The sequence below is a fragment of the Salmo salar genome, chromosome 15 (genome assembly GCF_965601325.2).
Source record: "Salmo salar chromosome 15, fSalSal1, whole genome shotgun sequence".
In the NCBI taxonomy this organism is placed as follows: domain Eukaryota; kingdom Metazoa; phylum Chordata; class Actinopteri; order Salmoniformes; family Salmonidae; genus Salmo; species Salmo salar.
In genome coordinates, this window is record NC_138305.1 from 24,600,301 (window position 1) to 24,619,918 (window position 19,618).

At 41.7% G+C, this 19,618-nt stretch overlaps 2 protein-coding genes across 2 annotated transcripts in view; one reads left to right on the forward strand and one right to left on the reverse strand.

Moving 5' to 3' along the window:
* Positions 1-976, forward strand: part of LOC106571050 (uncharacterized) — a 53,909-nt gene extending 52,933 nt beyond the window's left edge. Inside the window, 1 exon segment of the mRNA XM_082961616.1 lies at positions 490-976. The gene's annotated coding sequence lies outside the window, so the exon portion shown is untranslated.
* A 2,639-nt stretch (positions 977-3,615) lies between these two features.
* On the reverse strand, positions 3,616-19,150 carry LOC106571040 (prospero homeobox protein 1). Its single transcript, XM_014143679.3, has 5 exons — positions 18,993-19,150; positions 16,618-18,202; positions 9,629-9,730; positions 9,118-9,312; positions 3,616-5,053 (listed from the first exon to the last, which is right to left on the reverse strand). Exons 1-5 carry the CDS (start codon positions 19,088-19,090, stop codon positions 4,886-4,888), a joined length of 2,148 nt encoding a protein of 715 aa, XP_013999154.2. The 5' UTR covers positions 19,091-19,150; the 3' UTR covers positions 3,616-4,885.
* Positions 19,151-19,618: the final 468 nt, after the last annotated feature.

A 19,618-nucleotide genomic window follows, 5' to 3' on the forward strand; every position in this document is an offset into this window, starting at 1 on the left:
CGTGTTGTGACAAAACTGCACATTATAGTGGTCGTTAGTCCCCAGCACCTGAGTAATGATCATACTGTTTAATCAGTTTCTTGATATGCCACCTGGTCAGGTGGGATGGATTATTTTGGCAAAGGAGAAATGCTCACTAACAGGAATGTAAAACAAATTTGTGCACAAGATTTGAGAGGAATAAGCATTTTGTGCAAATGGATCCTTTTCTGGGATCTTTTATTTCATACTTTTACATGTTGCGTTTATTTTTACTCAGTGTAGTTATTAAATTGTCACAATTTTATTACACATAACAAAACACCGCTTTTTTCCAGCCGTTGTCTATATTATGTTTTCCTAATTTTGGAAGATGTATTGTTATTGTAAGATCATTAATTGAAAAAGTCCATTTGGATGGATGTAGCAATTGCAGATTACCCCTTTTTTTAGTTTTTTTTTTATATATGTTGCATATTTTTCAATCAGTTTTCATTTTTTTCCCTCTAGGTCTGCAGACTGAATATCAGAAGTCATCAGGACTACAAGCCGACGTTTAGGAAATCCATAGCTGTTTATTCCATTATTAGAATACAGGATATAGCTTTCTGTTGCGTTAGACATTCTTGATGTTCATTTAGAATATTTGTAGTTTTTTAATTTTCTTTCCTCCTATGCTTTCGATTGGCAAGTTCTTGCACCAGTGTGCTTCTCATTTTATACTGTACAAGCTGTAATGTCTACATGTATGTTAGCACTGTTGCTTATTTTAAGAAATAAACCGAAGAAACAATAAAGGTTTCACACACAAAACAACCAGGAGAGTCTCATGTGAGTGGTCATGTGGGCTACGTCATGGAGAGTCTTCTGTGATGTCTGTTTCATGTGAACCACATTCAGTAGAACCTCAAAGATACAAACCTCATTTTTATGGTGATATTTTTTTTGGTCTCTTTTTCAAAGTTACGAACATTACAGTATTTCAAAACATCCTCCATTTCCCGGTGTGTTCGTATCTCTAAGGTCCTACTGTGTTACAGGAAGTATGTAGCCTAGGTTAGAGTGGTGGATCAGGAAGGTTCTTGGTTCAAGCCCTGAGCCAGGCGATGAAGTGGAAACTGGACTGTTGGTGTCTGAGCCACTGGCTGCCATTGTGCCCATGAGCAAGGAACTCTCAAACTGCTACAGGGAGGCTGCACTGTGTCTTACTCATTGCCTCTCAGTGGGGGTGGGGGGGGTTGGGTAACGCAAAATGAAATGAGTTTTCAGTACTCAATCAAACCACATAGTATCACTTTATCTTTAATTTGATTTTAATTCAAAATCTGTTTCCCCCCCCCATTGCATTTCACATAACTTAATCTCCTAAACTTTAACATAAGAAAGTTCACACTCACTGTTTCTTGCAACAAATAAAATACTGAATTGAAAGTCCAGTATATATTTTATGCCGTTACATGATCTTACAAATAAACAATCCATGTTATAACGTGACAGTCACACAGAATCACCTTGCATGTGAAACACAACCAAAAATATAAAGTTTCTGATAATGGTAAATTCTACACTATCAACTTCTTAACTGAAGCAAAGGCCGTGTTCCTAATATTTTGTGAAGATTCCCTAATTGGTATCGAGCCAAAAAAGAAAACTAAGCCATCAATGGTCACTTTTTTACAGTAGGCTCTCGTCAGCAATATCAAGCATTACCGGCCCTAACTCCACTAAGGGACTTTTTCCTTCTGTATTCTCGTCACATGACTTTTATTCCTATTGCTAATTGACTGAAATAAATTCTGACTACACAGATATAATCCAGACTGTTTCTGACCTGTCAATCTGAGATTATCAAGCAGTGGTTATATGATCATATTGAGTGAATATTGTCAATTATGATTATCTGAGAGGAATACACTGTATCCTGTAGTTGTAAATAGTTGTTGAATGGCATACTGTACCAAATGTTCTGTACTATAGCTCAAAGGCTGCATCCCAAATGACTCCATATTCCCATTTATAGTGCACTACTTTTGACCAGAGCACATAGGGGCTGTCTCTGCGGTGCCACCTGTTTCACTGTATAGAAGGGCACACTTCCTTTTTTAAATTTAAACAACTGGTCTATACTCTAGTGCCCCCCCCCCCCAAAAAAAAAAAAACGTTTTAGCATGGGCAGCGTCCATTGAGGACTTTCACCATTTTGAAGTAGTCAACTGGGTGAGACTACCTCTAGGTTCAGGAAGGATCACACAATTTAATCCTGGTCATCAGGTGGGATCAGCCAAATAATTATACTTGTGAGGAAATGTTCCATAACTGTAGGTGGCAGTACTTCACCAACCTTGTCTTTTTATATCTGTACAAACAATACACTCCAGATGGCAGTATGGACCCTTTCAGTTTGTTTATCTACTCATAGAAGTGGTAGAAGATCAAGGTACAACTTTTAAAATGGAGATGGCCTCCAATGGTCGCTGCCTGTGCGCTCACAGACGCCATAAATGGGACAAATACAACGTTGCGTTCTCTATACATCTTCTTTGCCCCAGGAATATAGCTATTGTCCTATTGCTGTGTGATGCGATTTTACTTAAGATACACAAGACCTAGACTACATGCCTCTGAAGCATCTGCTTTTAAGTGACAATCAACAGATGTTGCTGGCTATGAAGATATCACCGGAACACCTGTTGAAGACCTTATATGGAGCTTAGACGTTTCCTGGGCAATGACTGGAACTTTCAGCAGAGAGACGTCAAGGTGAGTAATATTGAATTAAAAAATGTGGTTAGTTACAGAATGTTTCTAAAAACTAAAATACCTAATAAAGCACATTTCTACCAATCAATATGTAGTAGCTAATGGATATTTAGACTGAACAAAAATATAAATGCAACATGCAACAATTTCAAAGATTTTACTTAGATTATATAAGGAAATCAGTCAATTTAAATAAATACATTTGGCTCTGATCTATGGATTTCACATTATTGGGAATACAGATACCTTTAAAAAAAATGGGCCTCACAATGGACCTCAGGATCTCGTCATGGTATCTGTGCATTCAAATTGCCAACAATAAAATTAAATTGTGTTCGTTGTCCGTAGCTTATGCCTGCCCATACCATAACCCCACCATGGGGCACTCTATCCACAACGTTGGCATCAGCAAACCATACATGGGTGGACGTACTCACAAATGATCTAAAATGACGTTGGAAGCGGCTTATGGTAGAGAAATGAACATTACATTATCTGACAACAGCTCATGTGGACATTCCTGCAGTCGGCATGCCAATTACACGCTCCCTCAAAACTTGAGACATCTGTGGCATTGTGTTTTGTGACAACGGCACACAGGTGCACCTGTGTAATGATCATGCTGTTTAATCAGCTTCTTGATATGCCACACCTGTCAGGTGGATGGATTATCTTGGCAAAGGAGAAACGCTCACTAACAGAGATGTAAACAACTGTGTGGACAACATTTTATAGAAATAAGCTTTTTGTGCGTATGGAGCATTTCTGGGATCTTTTATTTCAGCTCATGAAACATGGGACCAACACTTCACATGTTGCGTTTTTATATTTTTTTGTTCAGTGTCATTCAACTGTCTTTCGTTTCAGCTGTATGAAGTGAAATGGGATTTTTCTACAGTGTATTTTTTGAATATTGTTACTCTATACATGTCACATCAATTGCAATTTTGTAAAAACCTAAATTGTCTTGAGTAGAAGAAAAAACATGCACACTTGTTTCCTTAAGACCATACGTGTTTTAATATTAAATAATATTGTTCTTGTGGCTTTTTTGTTGTCTCTGTGTCTTTTCCTTTGCCACAGTCTGCCTTCTGTCCTCTTGAGAGTTGGAGAACAGATATTTTGATTTATCTAATGAAATAATCCTAGCATACTGCAGGTACTTAATATGCCTGCTTCAATTGATGTATGTATTAAAAAAAAAAACATGAACCAAGGCCTCTTGTATTATTGTTAATTGTGTTGATATAACAGAAAAAAAATACACATTGTACAATTCATTATGCCTGTTTTAAAATGACATACTGGTTCGATAAGGCTGTCTGCTCGACAGGCCAATTCCATTTCGATTCACTTGTCTGTCGAACAGAAATGTAATTTGCCCAGAGATTCACACAACTACAGCCACTCGCACATGGCAGATCTTTCTGTTTGTGGCATAGATAGTAGGCTGCTGAAGACTAGACTGCAGTTAATATGGTATTTTAGCTGTAGGTCTACTGCAGTTAATATGGTATTTTAGCTGTAGGTCTACTGCAGTTAAAATGGTCTTTTAACTGTAAGCTGACTGCAGTTAATATGGAATTTCCCTACTGCAGTTAATATGGTCTTTAGCAGATGCTGTAGGTCTACTGCAGTTAATATGCTATTTTAGCTGTAGGGCTACTGCAGTTAATATGGTATTTTAGCTGTTGGGCTACTGCAGTTAATATGGTATTTTAGCTGTAGGGCTACTGCAGTTAATATGGTATTTTAGCTGTTGGGCTACTGCAGTTAATATGGTATTTTGCAGATGCTTTTATCCAGAACTGTCAACATTGGTAGTGACACACATATTCAGTAGAGGCCTCTGGCACAAAGTCAGTCCCATGAGGGAAAATATTTATACATAAAGGATTAAACACACCTCTGACTATAGGAGTCTTTTCTTACCCGTGCATTTGTTTACAAGTTTCCTCTTCCCTCATTTGTTTTGGGGTTTTTTTTAAAGGAGGAGAGGAATTGTGGAAATCAAATTGCGAAAAGGTCTATGTTGTGAGGTGAGCTTTTGAAGGATGCTTAAATTCAGTGGGACATGCAGGAAAATAGTTTTGTTTTAATACAGCGCCAATCATCCTGGGTTAAACTCCTCTCTGTCTGGCTCTTTCTATGTTATGAAGCGGGCTTTGAATTCAGCCGGTACATCACTGTCCAGTTTACAGATAACCTTATAGATGGCTTTCTTCCAGGATGGGTCTGAGTCTCTGGCCAGAGTGATGGCTATGTAAAACTCCTGTAGTGTGATCTCAGCCACCTCAAGGAACCTGTCAGGGACCTGTGGATAAAAGGCACAATCGGTTAGATTTCAAAAGGGAAATCTGCAATTCAAACAAAGCCGCCACCATTTTCGATAAAAAGATGGGGCTGGAGAAATGTAACCACTTGCAAATGTATAAACAGAGCTATAGATGCAAAGACTGACCATCCCTGAGGTCAACATTATAACTAACCTATACAGACCAAGGACTGACCTTCCATTAAAACTAACCTATACAGACCAAGGACTGACCTTCCATTAAAACTAACCTATACAGACCAAGGACTGTATGATGACATCTGATTAGGATATGGAACATTTTCTGATATACAATGTACTTTTGTCAGACATTGATGGTAAGGTAAGTTATACATGCTTTTTATGCCAAAATACATGGATATTTCTTCAGCGGGAAATGTATTCCTTTCTGTGGATCATTGGCACCATCTGTTGTTCTAAATGACTTGTAGTGTCATGTGCTCAGTGGCCTGTGAGAGGAGATCACAATGCTTGGGTAAGTAAACAGGCCGGCAGCAGGCTTGTTTGAAAGGGGGGGGGGGGGGGGGGGGACAGAGCACAATAAACATTTCAATCTCTATTGATGGACTAATGAAAACTTCTAGTCTCCAACCAGCTTTAGCAAGCAAGACATCTGACAGAATAAGCAACAACAACAAAAAGTAATGACCACTCTCCAACTCTTACCCCTCTGTACATCAGGCCCAAAATTATTGGCACCCGAGATAAAGATTAGCAACAACAACAAAAAGTAATGACCACTCTCCAACTCTTACCCCTCTGTACATCAGGCCCAAAATTATTGGCACCCGAGATAAAGATTAGCAACAACAACAAAATTGCAAATAAATAATACAAATGCTGAGCGATTGTACAATAAAAATGTGGATATATTTTAGCACAGAGAAAGAGATTTACAACAAATTATCTAAAATATGGGGGGGATCTATATTGGTACCCCTGTTTTCAATACCTCACCTTGTGAGGATAATGGTGCTGAGCGTTTTTCTACAATGTTTTTATGAGATTCTAGAACACATCTGAGATCATTCCTCCATCCAGACCCTTGATTTTCTTAGTCTGCGCTTATGAACTGTCCTCTGATTCAAATCACCGGTTTTCAATGGGGTTCAAGTCCGGAGACTGAGATGGCCGTTGCAAAATTTAGATTTTTGTGGTCAATGAACCATTTCTTGGTGGATTTTGATGTGTGCTTGGGTTTGTTGTCTTGCTGGAATATCCACTTGCAGCAAAGTTTCAGTCTTCTAGCAGAGGCAACCAGGTTTTAGGCTAAATTATTAAAGTTAATGATGAAAGTAAAGTTAATGATGCTGTTGACCTAAACAAAAGGACCCAGGACCATTGGAAGCAAAATAGCCCCGTAACTTCAAAGATCCACCATCAAATGTGAGGTTATTTTCTGCATCATTCTAGTGTAATATCATCCAACAAATGTAAAAAATACCTGGAGTTAGCTAAACAGCATTGGCACTTGGATTGGAACCAGTGTTATGGTCAGATAACAATAGAGCTCTTTGGCCAAGCACATCAGTGGTTGGTTGTTGTTGAAAGAATGATCCATTTGAAGAAAATAACCCCATGACTACTGTAAAATACCCATAGAGAAAAAAGTACTACTGTTTATGTTTGTGCAAAAAAAACACTACAGTGAATACTGTAGTATTTACTCTATGGTGTTTTTGTTGATATGATTGTAGTATTCACTGTAGTATTTTTGTGAACTACTGCAGTAGACTGTAGTATTTACCATGGTATTTATGTTTTATCTTATTTTTCTAGTTTTTATAAGGCTTTCTCCTTGAGGAAATCTACTGGACAAATATTAAAAGCAAATTGTCCAAAACCTGTAAATTGGACTGGGGTCTGAACAGCTCGGTTCATAGCTTGTACTCTTTTCTCTAACCTGTAGGGAACACAATATATAGACTATACTTGGCATGCAGGTTTCTCACTCTTGGGTGGCACAAATTGGGATATGGGGGAGGGGAAGGGGCAAGGCATATGCAAATTAATATTAGCATATCGATACAATTTGGCGTACAGTATACTACCAAATGCTATATATAGTAAGCACTACATGACCGAGGTATACTACAGCGTGGAGTATAATATTTTACAGTATACTACACAATTATACAGTAAGCACTACATGATCAAGGGATACTAGAGTAGTATAGTATTCTACAGTATACAATATAATTCTATAGTAAGTACAAGAGTATTCTATAGTAAACTGTAGTATTTTGTATGTAAGTATGGTGGTGGATCTTTGATATTATGGGGCTATTTTGAGTCGGGGACCTGTTTTTGGCTTGTGACTTTCAAAACAAAACCTTTATAACGCATCTTTATAAACAAAACAAGTGGGTTTTTTTTGTTTGTTTATTTGTGTGTGTTCACCAACTCACCATACAGCATTGATCTTTGTAGATGTGTACAGATAACGCTCAAACAAAAATCTGTGTGTTTAGACTTCCACTAAAATACAGTACACTACACTACATGACCAAAAGTATGTGGACACCTGCTCGTCGAACATATTCCGAAATCATGGGCATTAATATGGAGTTGGTCTCCCCTTTACTGCTATAACAGCCTCCACTCTTCTGGGAAGGCTTTCCACTAGATGTTGGAACATTCCTGCAGAGACTTGCTTCCATTCAGCCACAAGAGTATTGGTGAGGTCAGGGACTGCGGTTTGGCGATTAGGCCTGGCTTGCAGTCGGCGTTCCAATTCATCCCAAAGGTGTTCAACGGGCTTGAGGTCAGGGCTCTTTGCAGGCTAGTCAAGTTCTTCCACACCGATCTTGACAAACCATTTCTTTCTGGACCTCGCTTTATACACGGGGGAATTGTCATGCTGAAACAGGAAAGGACCTTCCACAAACTGTTACCATAAAGTTGGAAGCACAGAATCATCTAGAATGTCATTGTATGCTGTAGTGTTAAGATTTACCTTCACTGGAACTAAGGAGCCTGAACCATGAAAAACAGCCCCAGACCAGTATTCCTCCTCCACCAAACTTTACAGTTGGCACTATGCAGTCGGGCAGGTAACGTTCTCCTGGCATCCGCCAAACCCAGATTTGTCCGTCAGACTGCCAGATGGTGAAGTGTGATTCATCACTCCAGAGAACACTTTTCCACTGCTCCAGAGTTCAATAGCAACGAGCTTTACACCACTCCAGCCGACGCTTGGCATTGCGCATGGTGATCTTAGGCTTGTGTGCGGCTGCTCGGCCATGGAAACCCATTTCATGAAACTCGGTAGTGAGTGTTGCAACCGAGGACAGATGATTTCTACGCACGTCAGCACTCTGCGGTCCCTTTCTGTGAGCTTTGGTGGCCTACCACTTTGCAGCTGAGCCGTTGTTGCTCCTAGACGTTTCAACTTCACAATAACAGCACTTACAGTTGACCAGGGGCAGCTCTAGCAGGGCAGAAATTTGATGAAATTACTTGTTGGAAAGATGGCATCCTATGACGGTGCCACTTTGAAATTCACTGAGCTCTTCAATAAGGCCATTCTACTGCCAATGTTTGTCTATGGAGATTGCATGGCTGTGTGCTCTATTGTATACACCTGTCAGCAACGGGTATGGCTGAAATAACCGAATCCACTAATTTGAAGATCTGTCCACATAGTGCTGTGTATCTGTTGTACGTATAGACTTCCACTAACATACCTGTTGTACATGCAGACTTCCACTAACATACCTTTTGTACATGCCAACCACCCATAAACAATGCATTATGCCATTTTATCCTTTGATCAGATTGACTGTCTGATCCACCTGAGCAAACTTCAAGTGTATTTATTGGTGAAGATATGCATTATAAAAATACATGAGGTGAAGACATGAGCAGCACAATGAATACTAGCCTCTTACGACCATCCGCTATACAGATTTTAAAAAATTATATATATATATATATTTTTTTAAATCGGTGTGAATCCACTTAGCAAAACCGAATGTAAACTCTCTAGATCAGGATGGTCATATGAGGCTAAATGACTACACAAGCGAGATGTTTTAGCCTACCTGAAAGTCATTAGCCTTGTTGTAGTGCATGTTGAGTGCTCTGAAGAGCTCCGAGTCTCTGCTCACTGCTACGTCCTTCACACTGTTAACACCTTCCACTCGGGCCTGACGGGCAAACTTCTCCATCTGAATATAGTAGAACTCTCTGAAGTTACTGAACCATTTAATCAGCTGGGACGTGATGCACCGAGTGAGCTATACGGGGACACAAAAGAAACAGTTTGGGTAAGTACATTCTAAGTTATTGATGCTTTTTGTCATTTCATTTTGTAGCGTTTTATTTAGTTGATTTGTGTGTGTGTGTTGGTCATCCCACTGTTTCGACTGTCTTTGTCAATAAATCATGTATGAACTATTTGAATAAAAGCAAATTGCCCACAGTTATGTGTTCAGTGATTGTTTTCAATGAGGGGATTTTATCTCAACGTTGGTTTGCCCATTCAGGCATTCACTCTACCAGTAGAACGCGCCATAGGATAGGTCATTCATTATCAAGATACTTTTTAAATACCTGGACATCGGAGAAAAAGGTTTTGAGTACGTTGGAACTAGGGTAGCGAGTGTAGAAGAACATCAACTTGGCTTTCTTCAGGTGCTGTGTGGTCAGACCCTCCTACATGTCAGGTTATGGAGCAAACATTCAGGTGTTGTGTGGTCAGACTCTCCTACATGACAGGTTATGAATTTGGGGCTCCCGAGTTGCACAGTGGTTTAAGGCACTGCATCTCAGTGCTAAGACGCATCACTGCAGTCCCTGGTTCAAATCCAGGCTGCATCACATCAGGCCGTGATTGGGAGTCCCATAGGGCGGCGCACAATTGGCCCAGCGTCGTCCGGGAACGCCTGGGGTAGGCCATCATTGTAAATAAGAATATGTTGTTAACTGGCTTGCCTAGTTAAATAAAGGTTCAATTTAAAAAATGGGGGGGGAATGAAGCTAACACATTCAGGTGCTGTGTGGTCAGACCATGTCAGGTTACGTAGCTAACACAATGTACTCGAACCATGCATACATCAGAATATGAACGGATGAAAAAAATATATTGTATTCCTAGAGTGAATCATGTCCTGCACCCTTTGATTGTTTTCATCACAAAATAGGTTTTCACTATATTGGTACACTTCATTATACCCTAAGCATAGACTTCCTTTGAAAACAAGCTTTGGTTCCTGAATCCTGACAATTCTTAAGACGGGTATTCTTTTTAAATCAATGTTTTTCTCTGTTCTGCAATCATTAGACTACACTCGGATAGTAGAAGCAATTTCCTTAGGAGTAGAGATCACAAGATCAAAGGGCAAATTCTCCTTGAAATGCATCCTACAGCTACTAATGCTTCCCCAAGCCTCATAGATATTGTTCTCCTGGAAAGAGAGAAGAACATTGGATATTTGTTTATGGACTATCCTTGGGCAGAGGAAGGTTATTATTATTATTATTATGAGACACTTAGCTAAACCTCAAAGACATCGCAGAAGCTTTCTTAGACACAGTATTATTGATATGAGTTGTACTATATCAGAAGACAATTGGCTCACTAAAGAAAGCCTACCAAATAATCTCTTGGTGGAAATGCCATGCATTTGAAAAACACAGTTCAGGACCACAACATATAAACACTCATTCTACTGATTCACTGACTATCTGTAATATTACTGACTAATATTACTGACTAACTCTAATATTCTACACCAGCAGCATACCACCCTGCATCCCACAGGGTTGGTCCTGGTCAGTCCCTGGATGGGAGACCAGATGCTGCTGGAAGTGGTGTTGGAGGTCCAGTAGGGGGAACTCTTCCCTCTGGTCTAAGGAGATCCCAATACCCCAGGGCAGTGCGGGGGACATTGCCCTGTGTAGGGTGCCGTCTTTCGGATGGGACGTTAAAACGGCTGTCCTGACTCTCTGTGGTCACTACAGATCCCATTGCAATTAGGGAGTGAATGGACCTCCGTGAAATGAAAATGAATGGCCTTCCCTTCAGCAAAATATATCTGACCAAAACCCTCCATGAATGCTTAAAAAAAAAGTGACCCGCCCTATACCCAAAATAACAATTAAAACAATGTGGATAGCAGAGAACATGTCTACCCTTTACCCTCACCTCTTTGACAGACCAGAGACTTAGATATGCAGTTTTAGAAACTGTTCTTCGTCCTGTCAGCATTACATGGCAACACAGGAATTTTGATTGCGGGCCAGAAGGTTGTGGGTTCACAGATCACCGTGGACAAGAGCATGGGGTGGAAAGATCTCCTTTCATAGTAAAAGCATTGAATGAATCTAAAATAATTAATCTATCATCGTATTTGCAGGTCCGAGGAAGAAATAGCCTTTTATAAACATTTCATGATAGTCATTTTACAAAATGGCGCTGGAAAAAAATGGCAGCAGTTTTACGGCGCCTAACCAATTGTGCTATGTGGGTTTTTTTTCATTATTTGTAACTTATTTTGTACATAATGTTTCTGCAACCGTATCTTACGGCAAAAAAGTGCTTCTGGATATCAGGTCAGCGATCACTCACCTCAGATTAGACAAAGATTTTTTCTACAACAAAGACAACGCACAAGACATTCTCCAAACACCCGGCAGGGCCGACATCCACGTTATTTGCAAGAGGAAGCGACGCAGGTACAGAGGACAAAGAGCCGGATGCCTGGTCAGGACCTGGAAAAGGCGAGTGGGAAAGCTGCCGTTACCGTCAATACTACTCGCCAACGTGCAATCATTGGACAATAAACTAGACAAGGTACGATCACGAATATCCTACCAACGGGACATCAAAAACTAATATCCTATGTTTTCACGGAATTGTGGCTGAATGACGACATGGATATTCAGCTAGCGGGATATACGCTGCACCGGCAAGATAGAACAGCACACTCCGGTAAGACGAGGGGTGGCTGTCTTTGCATATTTGTAAACAGCTGGTGCACGAAATCTAAGGAAGTCTCTAGAGTATATTGTGATAAATTGCAGGCCACACTACTTGCCTAGAGAGTTTTCAGCTATACTTTTTGTGGCTGTTTATTTACCACCAAAGACAGATGCTGGCACTAAGATCGCACTCAGTCAGCTGTATAAGGAAATAAGCAAACAGGAAACCACTCACCCAGAGGCGGCGCTCCTAGTGGCCCGGAGACTTTAATGCAGGGAAACTTAAATCAGTTCTACAAAATTTCCATCAACATGTTAAATGTGCAACCAGAGGGAAAAAAAAATTCTAGATCACCTGTACTCCACACACAGAGACGCGTACAAAGCTCTCCCTCGCCCTCCATTTTATACATTCGACCATAATTCTATCCTCCTGATTCCTGATTACAAGCAAAAATTAAAGCAGGAAGCACCAGTGACTCGTTCTATAAACAAAGTGGTCAGATAAAGCAGATGCTAAACTACAGGACTGTTTTGCTATCACAGACTGGAACATGTTCCGGGATTCTTCCGATGGCTTTGAGGAGTACACCACATCAGTGACTGGCTTTATCAATAAATGCATCGAGGACGTCGTCCCCACAGTGACTGTACGTACATACCACAACCAGAAGCCATTGATTACAGGCAACATTCGCACTGAGCTAAAGGGTAGAGCTGCCGCTTTCAAGGTGCGGGACTCTAACCCGGAAGCTTACAAGAAAACCTGCAATACCCTGCGACGAAACATCAAACAGGCAAAGCGTCAATACCGGGCTAAGACTGAATCATACTGCACCGGCTCCGACGCTCGTCTTATGTGGCAGGGCTTGCAAACTATTACAGACTACAAAGGGAAGCACAGCTGCGAGCTGCCCAGTGACACAGCCTACCAGACGAGCTAAATCACTTCTATGCTCGCTTCGAGGCAAGCAACACTGAGGCATGCATGAGAGCATCAGCTGTTCCAGACAACTGTGTGATCACGCTCTCCATAGCCAAAGTGAGTAAGACCTTTAAACAGGTCAACATACACAAGGCTGCGGGGCCAGACAGATTACCAGGACGTGTGCTCCGGGCATGTGCTGACCAACTGGCAGGTGTCGTCACTGACATTTTCAACCTGTCCCTGATTGAGTCTGTAATACCAACATGTTTCAAGCAGACCACATAGTCCCTGTGCCCAAGAGCACAAAGGCAACCTGCCTAAATGACTACAGACCCGTAGCACTCACGTCTGTAGCCATGAAGTGCTTTGAAAAGTTGGTAATGGCTCACATCAACACCATTATCCCAGAAACCCTAGACCCACTCCAATTTGCATACCGTCCAAACAAATCCACAGATGATGCAATCTCTATTGCACTCCACACTGCCCTTTCCCACCTGGACAAAAGGAACACTTATGTGAGAATGCTATTCACTGACTACAGCTCAGCGTTCAACACCATAGTACCCTCAAAGCTCATCACTAAGCTAAGGATCCTGGGACTAAACACCTCCCTCTGCAACTGGATCCTGGACTTCCTGACGGTAGCAACACATCTGCCACGCTGATCCTCAACACTGGAGCTCCCCAGGGGTGCATGCTATGTCCCCTCCTGTACTCCTTGTTCACCCACGACTGCACGGCCAGGCATGACTCCAACACCATCATTAAGTTTGCAGACAACAACAGTGGTAGGCCTAATCACCGACAACAACGAGACAGCCAATAGGGAGGAAGTCAGAGACCTGGCCAGGTGGTGCCAGAATAACAACCTATCCCTCAACGTAACCAAGACTAATGAGATTATTGTGGACTACAGGAAAAGGAGGACCGAGCACGCCCCCATTCTCATCGACGGGGCTATAGTGGAGCAGGTTGAGAGCTTGAAGTTCCTTCGTGTCCACATCACCAACAAACTAGAATGGTCCAAACACACCAAGACAGTTGTGAAGAGGGCACGACAAAGCCTATTCCCCCTCAAGAAACTAAAAAGATTTGGCATGGGTCCTGAGATCCTCAAAAGGTTCAACAGCTGCAACATCGAGAGCATCCTGACTGGTTGCGTCACTGCCTGGTACGGCAACGGCTCGGCCTCTGAACGCAAGGCACTACAGAGGGTAGTGCGTACGGCCCAGTACATCACTGGGGGTAAGCTGCCTGCCACCCAGGACCTCTACACCAGGCGGTGTCAGAGAAAGGCCCCAAAAATTGTCAAAGATCCCAGCCACCCCAGACATAGACTGTTCTCTCTACTACCGCATGGCAAGCGGTCCGGAGTGCCCAGTCTAGGACAAAAAGGCTTCTCAACAGTTTTTACCCCCATGCCATAAGACTCCTGAATAGGTGGCTACCCGGACTATTTGCATTGTGTGCCCATCAGTGTGTGTTGTTTGCAATGAAACTGTCCCTGTTTGCAAATGATTAAATCTGCAATGTCATTAGAAATCTAAGCAAGGTACTTTCAAAAGTTAGGCCCACCTTTCCACCCCAGACAGAGTGGGGCCTACCTTTCCACCCCAGACAGAGTAGGCCTACCTTTCCACCCCAGACAGAGTAGGGCCTACCTTTCCACCCCAGACAGAGTAGGGCCTACCTTTCCACCCCAGACAGAGTAGGGCCTACCTTTCCACCCCAGACAGAGTAGGGCCTACCTTTCTACCCCAGACAGAGTAGGGACTACCTTTCCACCCCAGACAGAGTAGGGCCTACCTTTCCACCCCAGACAGAGTAGGGCCTACCTTTCCACCCCAGACAGAGTAGGGCCTACCTTTCCACCCCAGACAGAGTAGGGCCTACCTTTCCACCCCAGACAGAGTAGGGCCTACCTTTCCACCCCTGCTGGCTACTCTTCTTCTGTGGCTTAACCCAACGAGAGGAGGTCACAAGTGTTTCCCTTAAAGCTGTCTGAGTTTATACATCTTCTATTACACAGAAAGTGATTAGCTTAATCAGTTGATAGTGACAGAATTAGATTACTTCCCAAGCAAAGTACATTTTTTGTCTTCTTGGCTATAGAAGGTTGTAGCTCAGCCTCTGAATGTCAAAGCAATGAAACAATGATATCCCCATTTGCATCGGAGTCACGTCTCTCCCGGGAATTTTACAGCTTGTTTCTAGCATAAAGCATCACGGACCAAAACACTTATATATATTTTTTGATTTATTTAATTTTATCTGTATTTAACTTGGCAAGTCAGTTAAGGACAAATTCTTATTTATAATGACGGCCTAGGAACAGTGGGTTAACTGCCTTGGTCAAGGGCAGAACAACAGATTTTTACCTTGTCAGCTCGGGGATTCAATGTAGCAACCTTCCGGTTACTGTCCCAACACTCTAACCACTAGGCTCCCTGCCGTTCCCTGATATATGACTTAACTCTGATAAATACATAATGAGCAAGAAACATATTGTTGTTAATAAAATAGATTATAGTAGTAGCAAGCTAATCAAAGTTAACCTCCGGTCCTCCTTTTCGTCTTCGCGCTCTCCTTCTCAAGCTGAACAGAACATAGGTTAGTCCATGCGCAAGTTTTTATTTGGACTAGGACTAACCTTTTTTTTAACTAGGCAAGTCATCAAACATTATTTTCAGGCAGATGCCTTTGACTCTCCTCCTGAACTGCCGCCGTAGCCCTACACAGCACAGCCACTGGTTAAGCTGCATAAAAACACCACACTAACTAGCCTATAGGCTAAGGATCATGTGATTGAGACCACTCTAACTAGCCTATAGGCTAAGGATAAATGAAAAAAAAACACTAAACCCTCCACTACATAAAAAAGACTAAACCCTCCCCTAGACTACATTTAAAAACTACTAAACCCTCCCCTAGACTACATTAAAATACTAAACCCTCCCCTTGACTACATTAAAATACTAAACCCTCCCCTAGACTACATTAATACTAAACCCTCCCATTGACTACATTTAAAAACCACGAAACCCTCCCCTTGACTACATTAAAAAAATACTAAACCCTCCACTACATAAAAAGACTAAATCCTCCACTACATTAAAAAAATACTAAACCCTCCCCTTGACTACATTAAAAAAAAATACTAAACCCTCCCCTAGACTACATTAAAAAAATACTAAACCCTCCCCTAGACTACATTTAAAAAATACTAAACCCTCCCCTTGACTGAAATTGAAAAAGCATGACCCTCTCCATTTTCCTCCATGTAACCATTCTGTAAATGTTGGTTCATCACTTATCGTAAGAGTAGGGGTGTTAACCCCGGTGTCCTGGCTAAATACCCAATCTGGCCCTCATACCATCATGGCCACCTAATCATTCCCAGCTTCCAATGGTCTCATTCATCCCCCTGTAACTCTTCCCCAGGTTATTACTGTAAAAGAGAATATGTTTTCAGTCATCTTACCTGGTAAAATTACGGTTAATAAATTACTGATTTCACTGACTAACTATAATATCACAGATTCACTGACTTCACTCAAAGTATATAGTAGTATTCTATAGTTAAACACCGTTTCTCCCACTTGCCTGTCACCCCACCTCATTTCCTGTCTGAATAAAGTGGGAAAAGCCCTTGAATCAGAAAAGAATAGAACACTCTTGTAAAGGATACATTCAGCACATACGAGGTCCTCTTCACCATACTCTGAAAGCTACCACAGTCCATCTTGATGTGAGGGAGACCGAGACTGTCCAGAAGCACATGATGCCCTGTGGTCATGGGTTTGTGAGCCTGAGGACTCCCGGGTGGCCTGGAGGTCACCTTGGACCTCACAATGACCGGATCCCACGGTAAGTCAACTATCTCTGGGGTAGGCAGACCCATGGTACTAGGTCTACACTGAAGCTCTCCGAAGGTATCGTGATGGGAGCTGTTGTGTTTCACGTTGTCCAGTACTTGGTGGTTTTCCTGTAGAGCAGTGGGGTGGTTGTGTAGGAATGGAGGCTGGTAGAAATGGAGAGGCCTTGTCACTGTTAGGTTTAGAGAACATGGGCGAGTCATTGATTTAGGCTTTTGAACCACCAGAGATAGAGCCTCGGTTTGAATCTCTTGTAATTGTTGGGCCATACCACTCTCGGAACATGGGGGGAGTCGTGACATGCTGTCTACATGGGTGGATGTTGACGCTGGCTCGCGAGAGCTGAGGAACACGGTCTCGTCGTCTGTTTCCACCATTCCACCGTCCTCGGCGTGTAGTTGTGGTGACTTGATGAAAGTATGTGATATGTTTTTGAAAATTGAGTCAACGCTCGAGTTTACAGCTCTGGAGAGTTCATACTTGAGAATGTCTGCTAGGAGTTTGTCTTCGTTGTCTGGGTTTGAGTGAAGGTAGTCAGTTAGCTTGTTATTCTTCCACCCCAGATGACCTCTATCTAAAGGCATCTTATTGTTAAACTCACTGTAAGGGTCCAAGAACACCTCACCAGGAGATATCTCTGTCTCCACATATTCTTTGTTCCAAGTACTATGGTGGTCCTCCTCTTCAGACTCGTTAGTCTGATTCTCGTAGACCTGGATAAACCTGGCTTGGAGTTGACCCAGGAGCCTCTGCATGGTCTGAAGCTGCTTCCTCAGTGTATGTCCCTCGTCCGTACTCTTCCCGCTAACGCCCTCCGTCCTGGGGAGGTCCTGGTGCTGTGGCACCCTCTGTTTCCTCTTGTTTTCCAACATCTCACTCTGAAGGTGACTGGTTGGAGTGGTCTCCCCTTCACCAAACCCTTCACCTGTGAAATAAACACTGAGAGGAGAGCCTGCCATTCCTCTGATGATGTTCTCCACTCTGGCACGCTTCGCCCGGTGTCTGTCAACCAGCTCCAGCATCCAGTCCTGGGTCAACCCGGCCTCATTGGGTCTGAATCTAGTGGGACTGGCCCCGGTGGATGCCTGGCTGGCTGGAGACAGAGGTGCCATGGTGGTACTGCTGCTGTGGTGGTCCACCTGGTTAAGGTTTGTCAAGGCAGAGCTGGACATGGGAGCGTCTGGGAGGTAATATGCAGTGGTGCTCTCCTGCAGGGTTCTTTTACTCTCTATGGTTGTCCGTAGGAGCGTAGAAATAAGGGATCCACCATTTGACTGAGGGGGAGAGGATTTGTATGCGTTGTTGTGTAGAAAGGAGGGAGGATTCTCTGTCCTGTCCTCTGGGTAGGTGCTGCTGGAGGAATGATGCATGCTGTGGTCCAAAAGGCTTGGCTCCATGCTTCATGCAAAATAAACATACATAACCACAAATATAGTTTATAAGAAAAAACAGGTCTTTAGAAAGCATTTAACATTAGAAACTGTTGTAATAAAATCTTTAAAGGAAAACAATATTGTTCGTGGAAAATCATCAAAACTGCAAAAATGTTCCCCAGAAAACAACATATAATTTTAATGACAAAACAAAACTATATTTAAAACAGATTATCTAAAATAGTGTATTTGTGATTAAAACTATAATTTTGCCATTGGTAATAACTATGAAATACTGTATTTTACTGGCAGTTTGAAAGTTATAAGTTTTGTGAAGTCATTTACTAGACAATAATATTTGTATGGTGTTCGTAATGTGCAGCAATGATGCAGAAACAAACAATATTACTCACATTTTACCTCAAAAGATTGTTAAGGTAATGTCAATGCTAGAATTATGCAAATATGCATCCTGTAGAAGCACAATTAAAAATCACATTTTTTTTTAAAGAAAACTGTTCACTGAAATGACTGGCACGAGCATTTTCTTTTTATATATATATATAAACGCTCAATATATCAAAGTAGCAGCAGACAAGTTAAGACACAAACGAGAATATCTGTTATTAATTTGATCAAATCTAATCACACTATTTATTTTAATTTTAAAAAAGAACATGAATATCTGCGCACTTACTTTAAATGAGCATGTTGAGATTTTTTTTGTTGCAGCCTAGTGCCTACTTTTCACGTGTCTACTTCCAAAGACTCCACAAACACCGACAACAACAAACAAAAAAAGGATGCCTGCCTACCAGTTGCTCTGAGTGAATGTAGGCGTCCAGTAGCTGTCCAGAGACGATGCTTGCCACAGGGGAGAAGGGTTATTATAAACAGGGTTACTGTATTTCATCCACAATCAATCCACATGAGGAGGGGGCGTGGCACCTTATAATTATATCAACCTCATATAAATTAGCACGTACCATTACTGCCTCTGTGGGAACTGGATGAAAGACAAGAACATCCGACATTTCTTGGAAAATGTTATGTCAATTTTGCATCTAGAAAGTATGTAAGTGAGGTTCTTATTTTTGTCCCCCCCCCCCCCCACACCGTTTTACACACACGCATTTTCTTTTCATACATTGGTCACATAAAACCCCAAGACGATTGAATTAATACGCCTCTAAAGCAATTTTATTTCACCTTTATTTAACCAGGTAGGCAAGTTGAGAACAAGTTCTCATTTACAACTGCAACCTGGCCAAGATAAAGCAAAGCAGTTAGACAACATACAAAAACACAGAGTTACACATGGAGTAAAACAAATATACAGTCAATAATACAGTAAATTAAACCCTTATTTAAAGGTTTGTTAAATATTTTAGACAACAAAAGGCAGCTTTCTGGACTGGACTGGCCTTCTGGACTTGTGGAC

Bases quoted from the DNA above. Each gene is read 5' to 3' on its own strand.
- LOC106571040 (XM_014143679.3), bottom strand. From the start codon at position 19,090: ATGAAATACAGTAACCCTGTTTATAATAACCCTTCTCCCCTGTGGCAA. The intron at 18,203-18,992 runs GTAGGCAGGCAT...TTTTGCATGAAG, and splicing joins ACATTCACTCAGAGCAACTG to CATGGAGCCAAGCCTTTTGG. The intron at 9,313-9,628 runs GTATTTAAAAAG...GTCCCCGTATAG, and splicing joins CCTTTTTCTCCGATGTCCAG to CTCACTCGGTGCATCACGTC.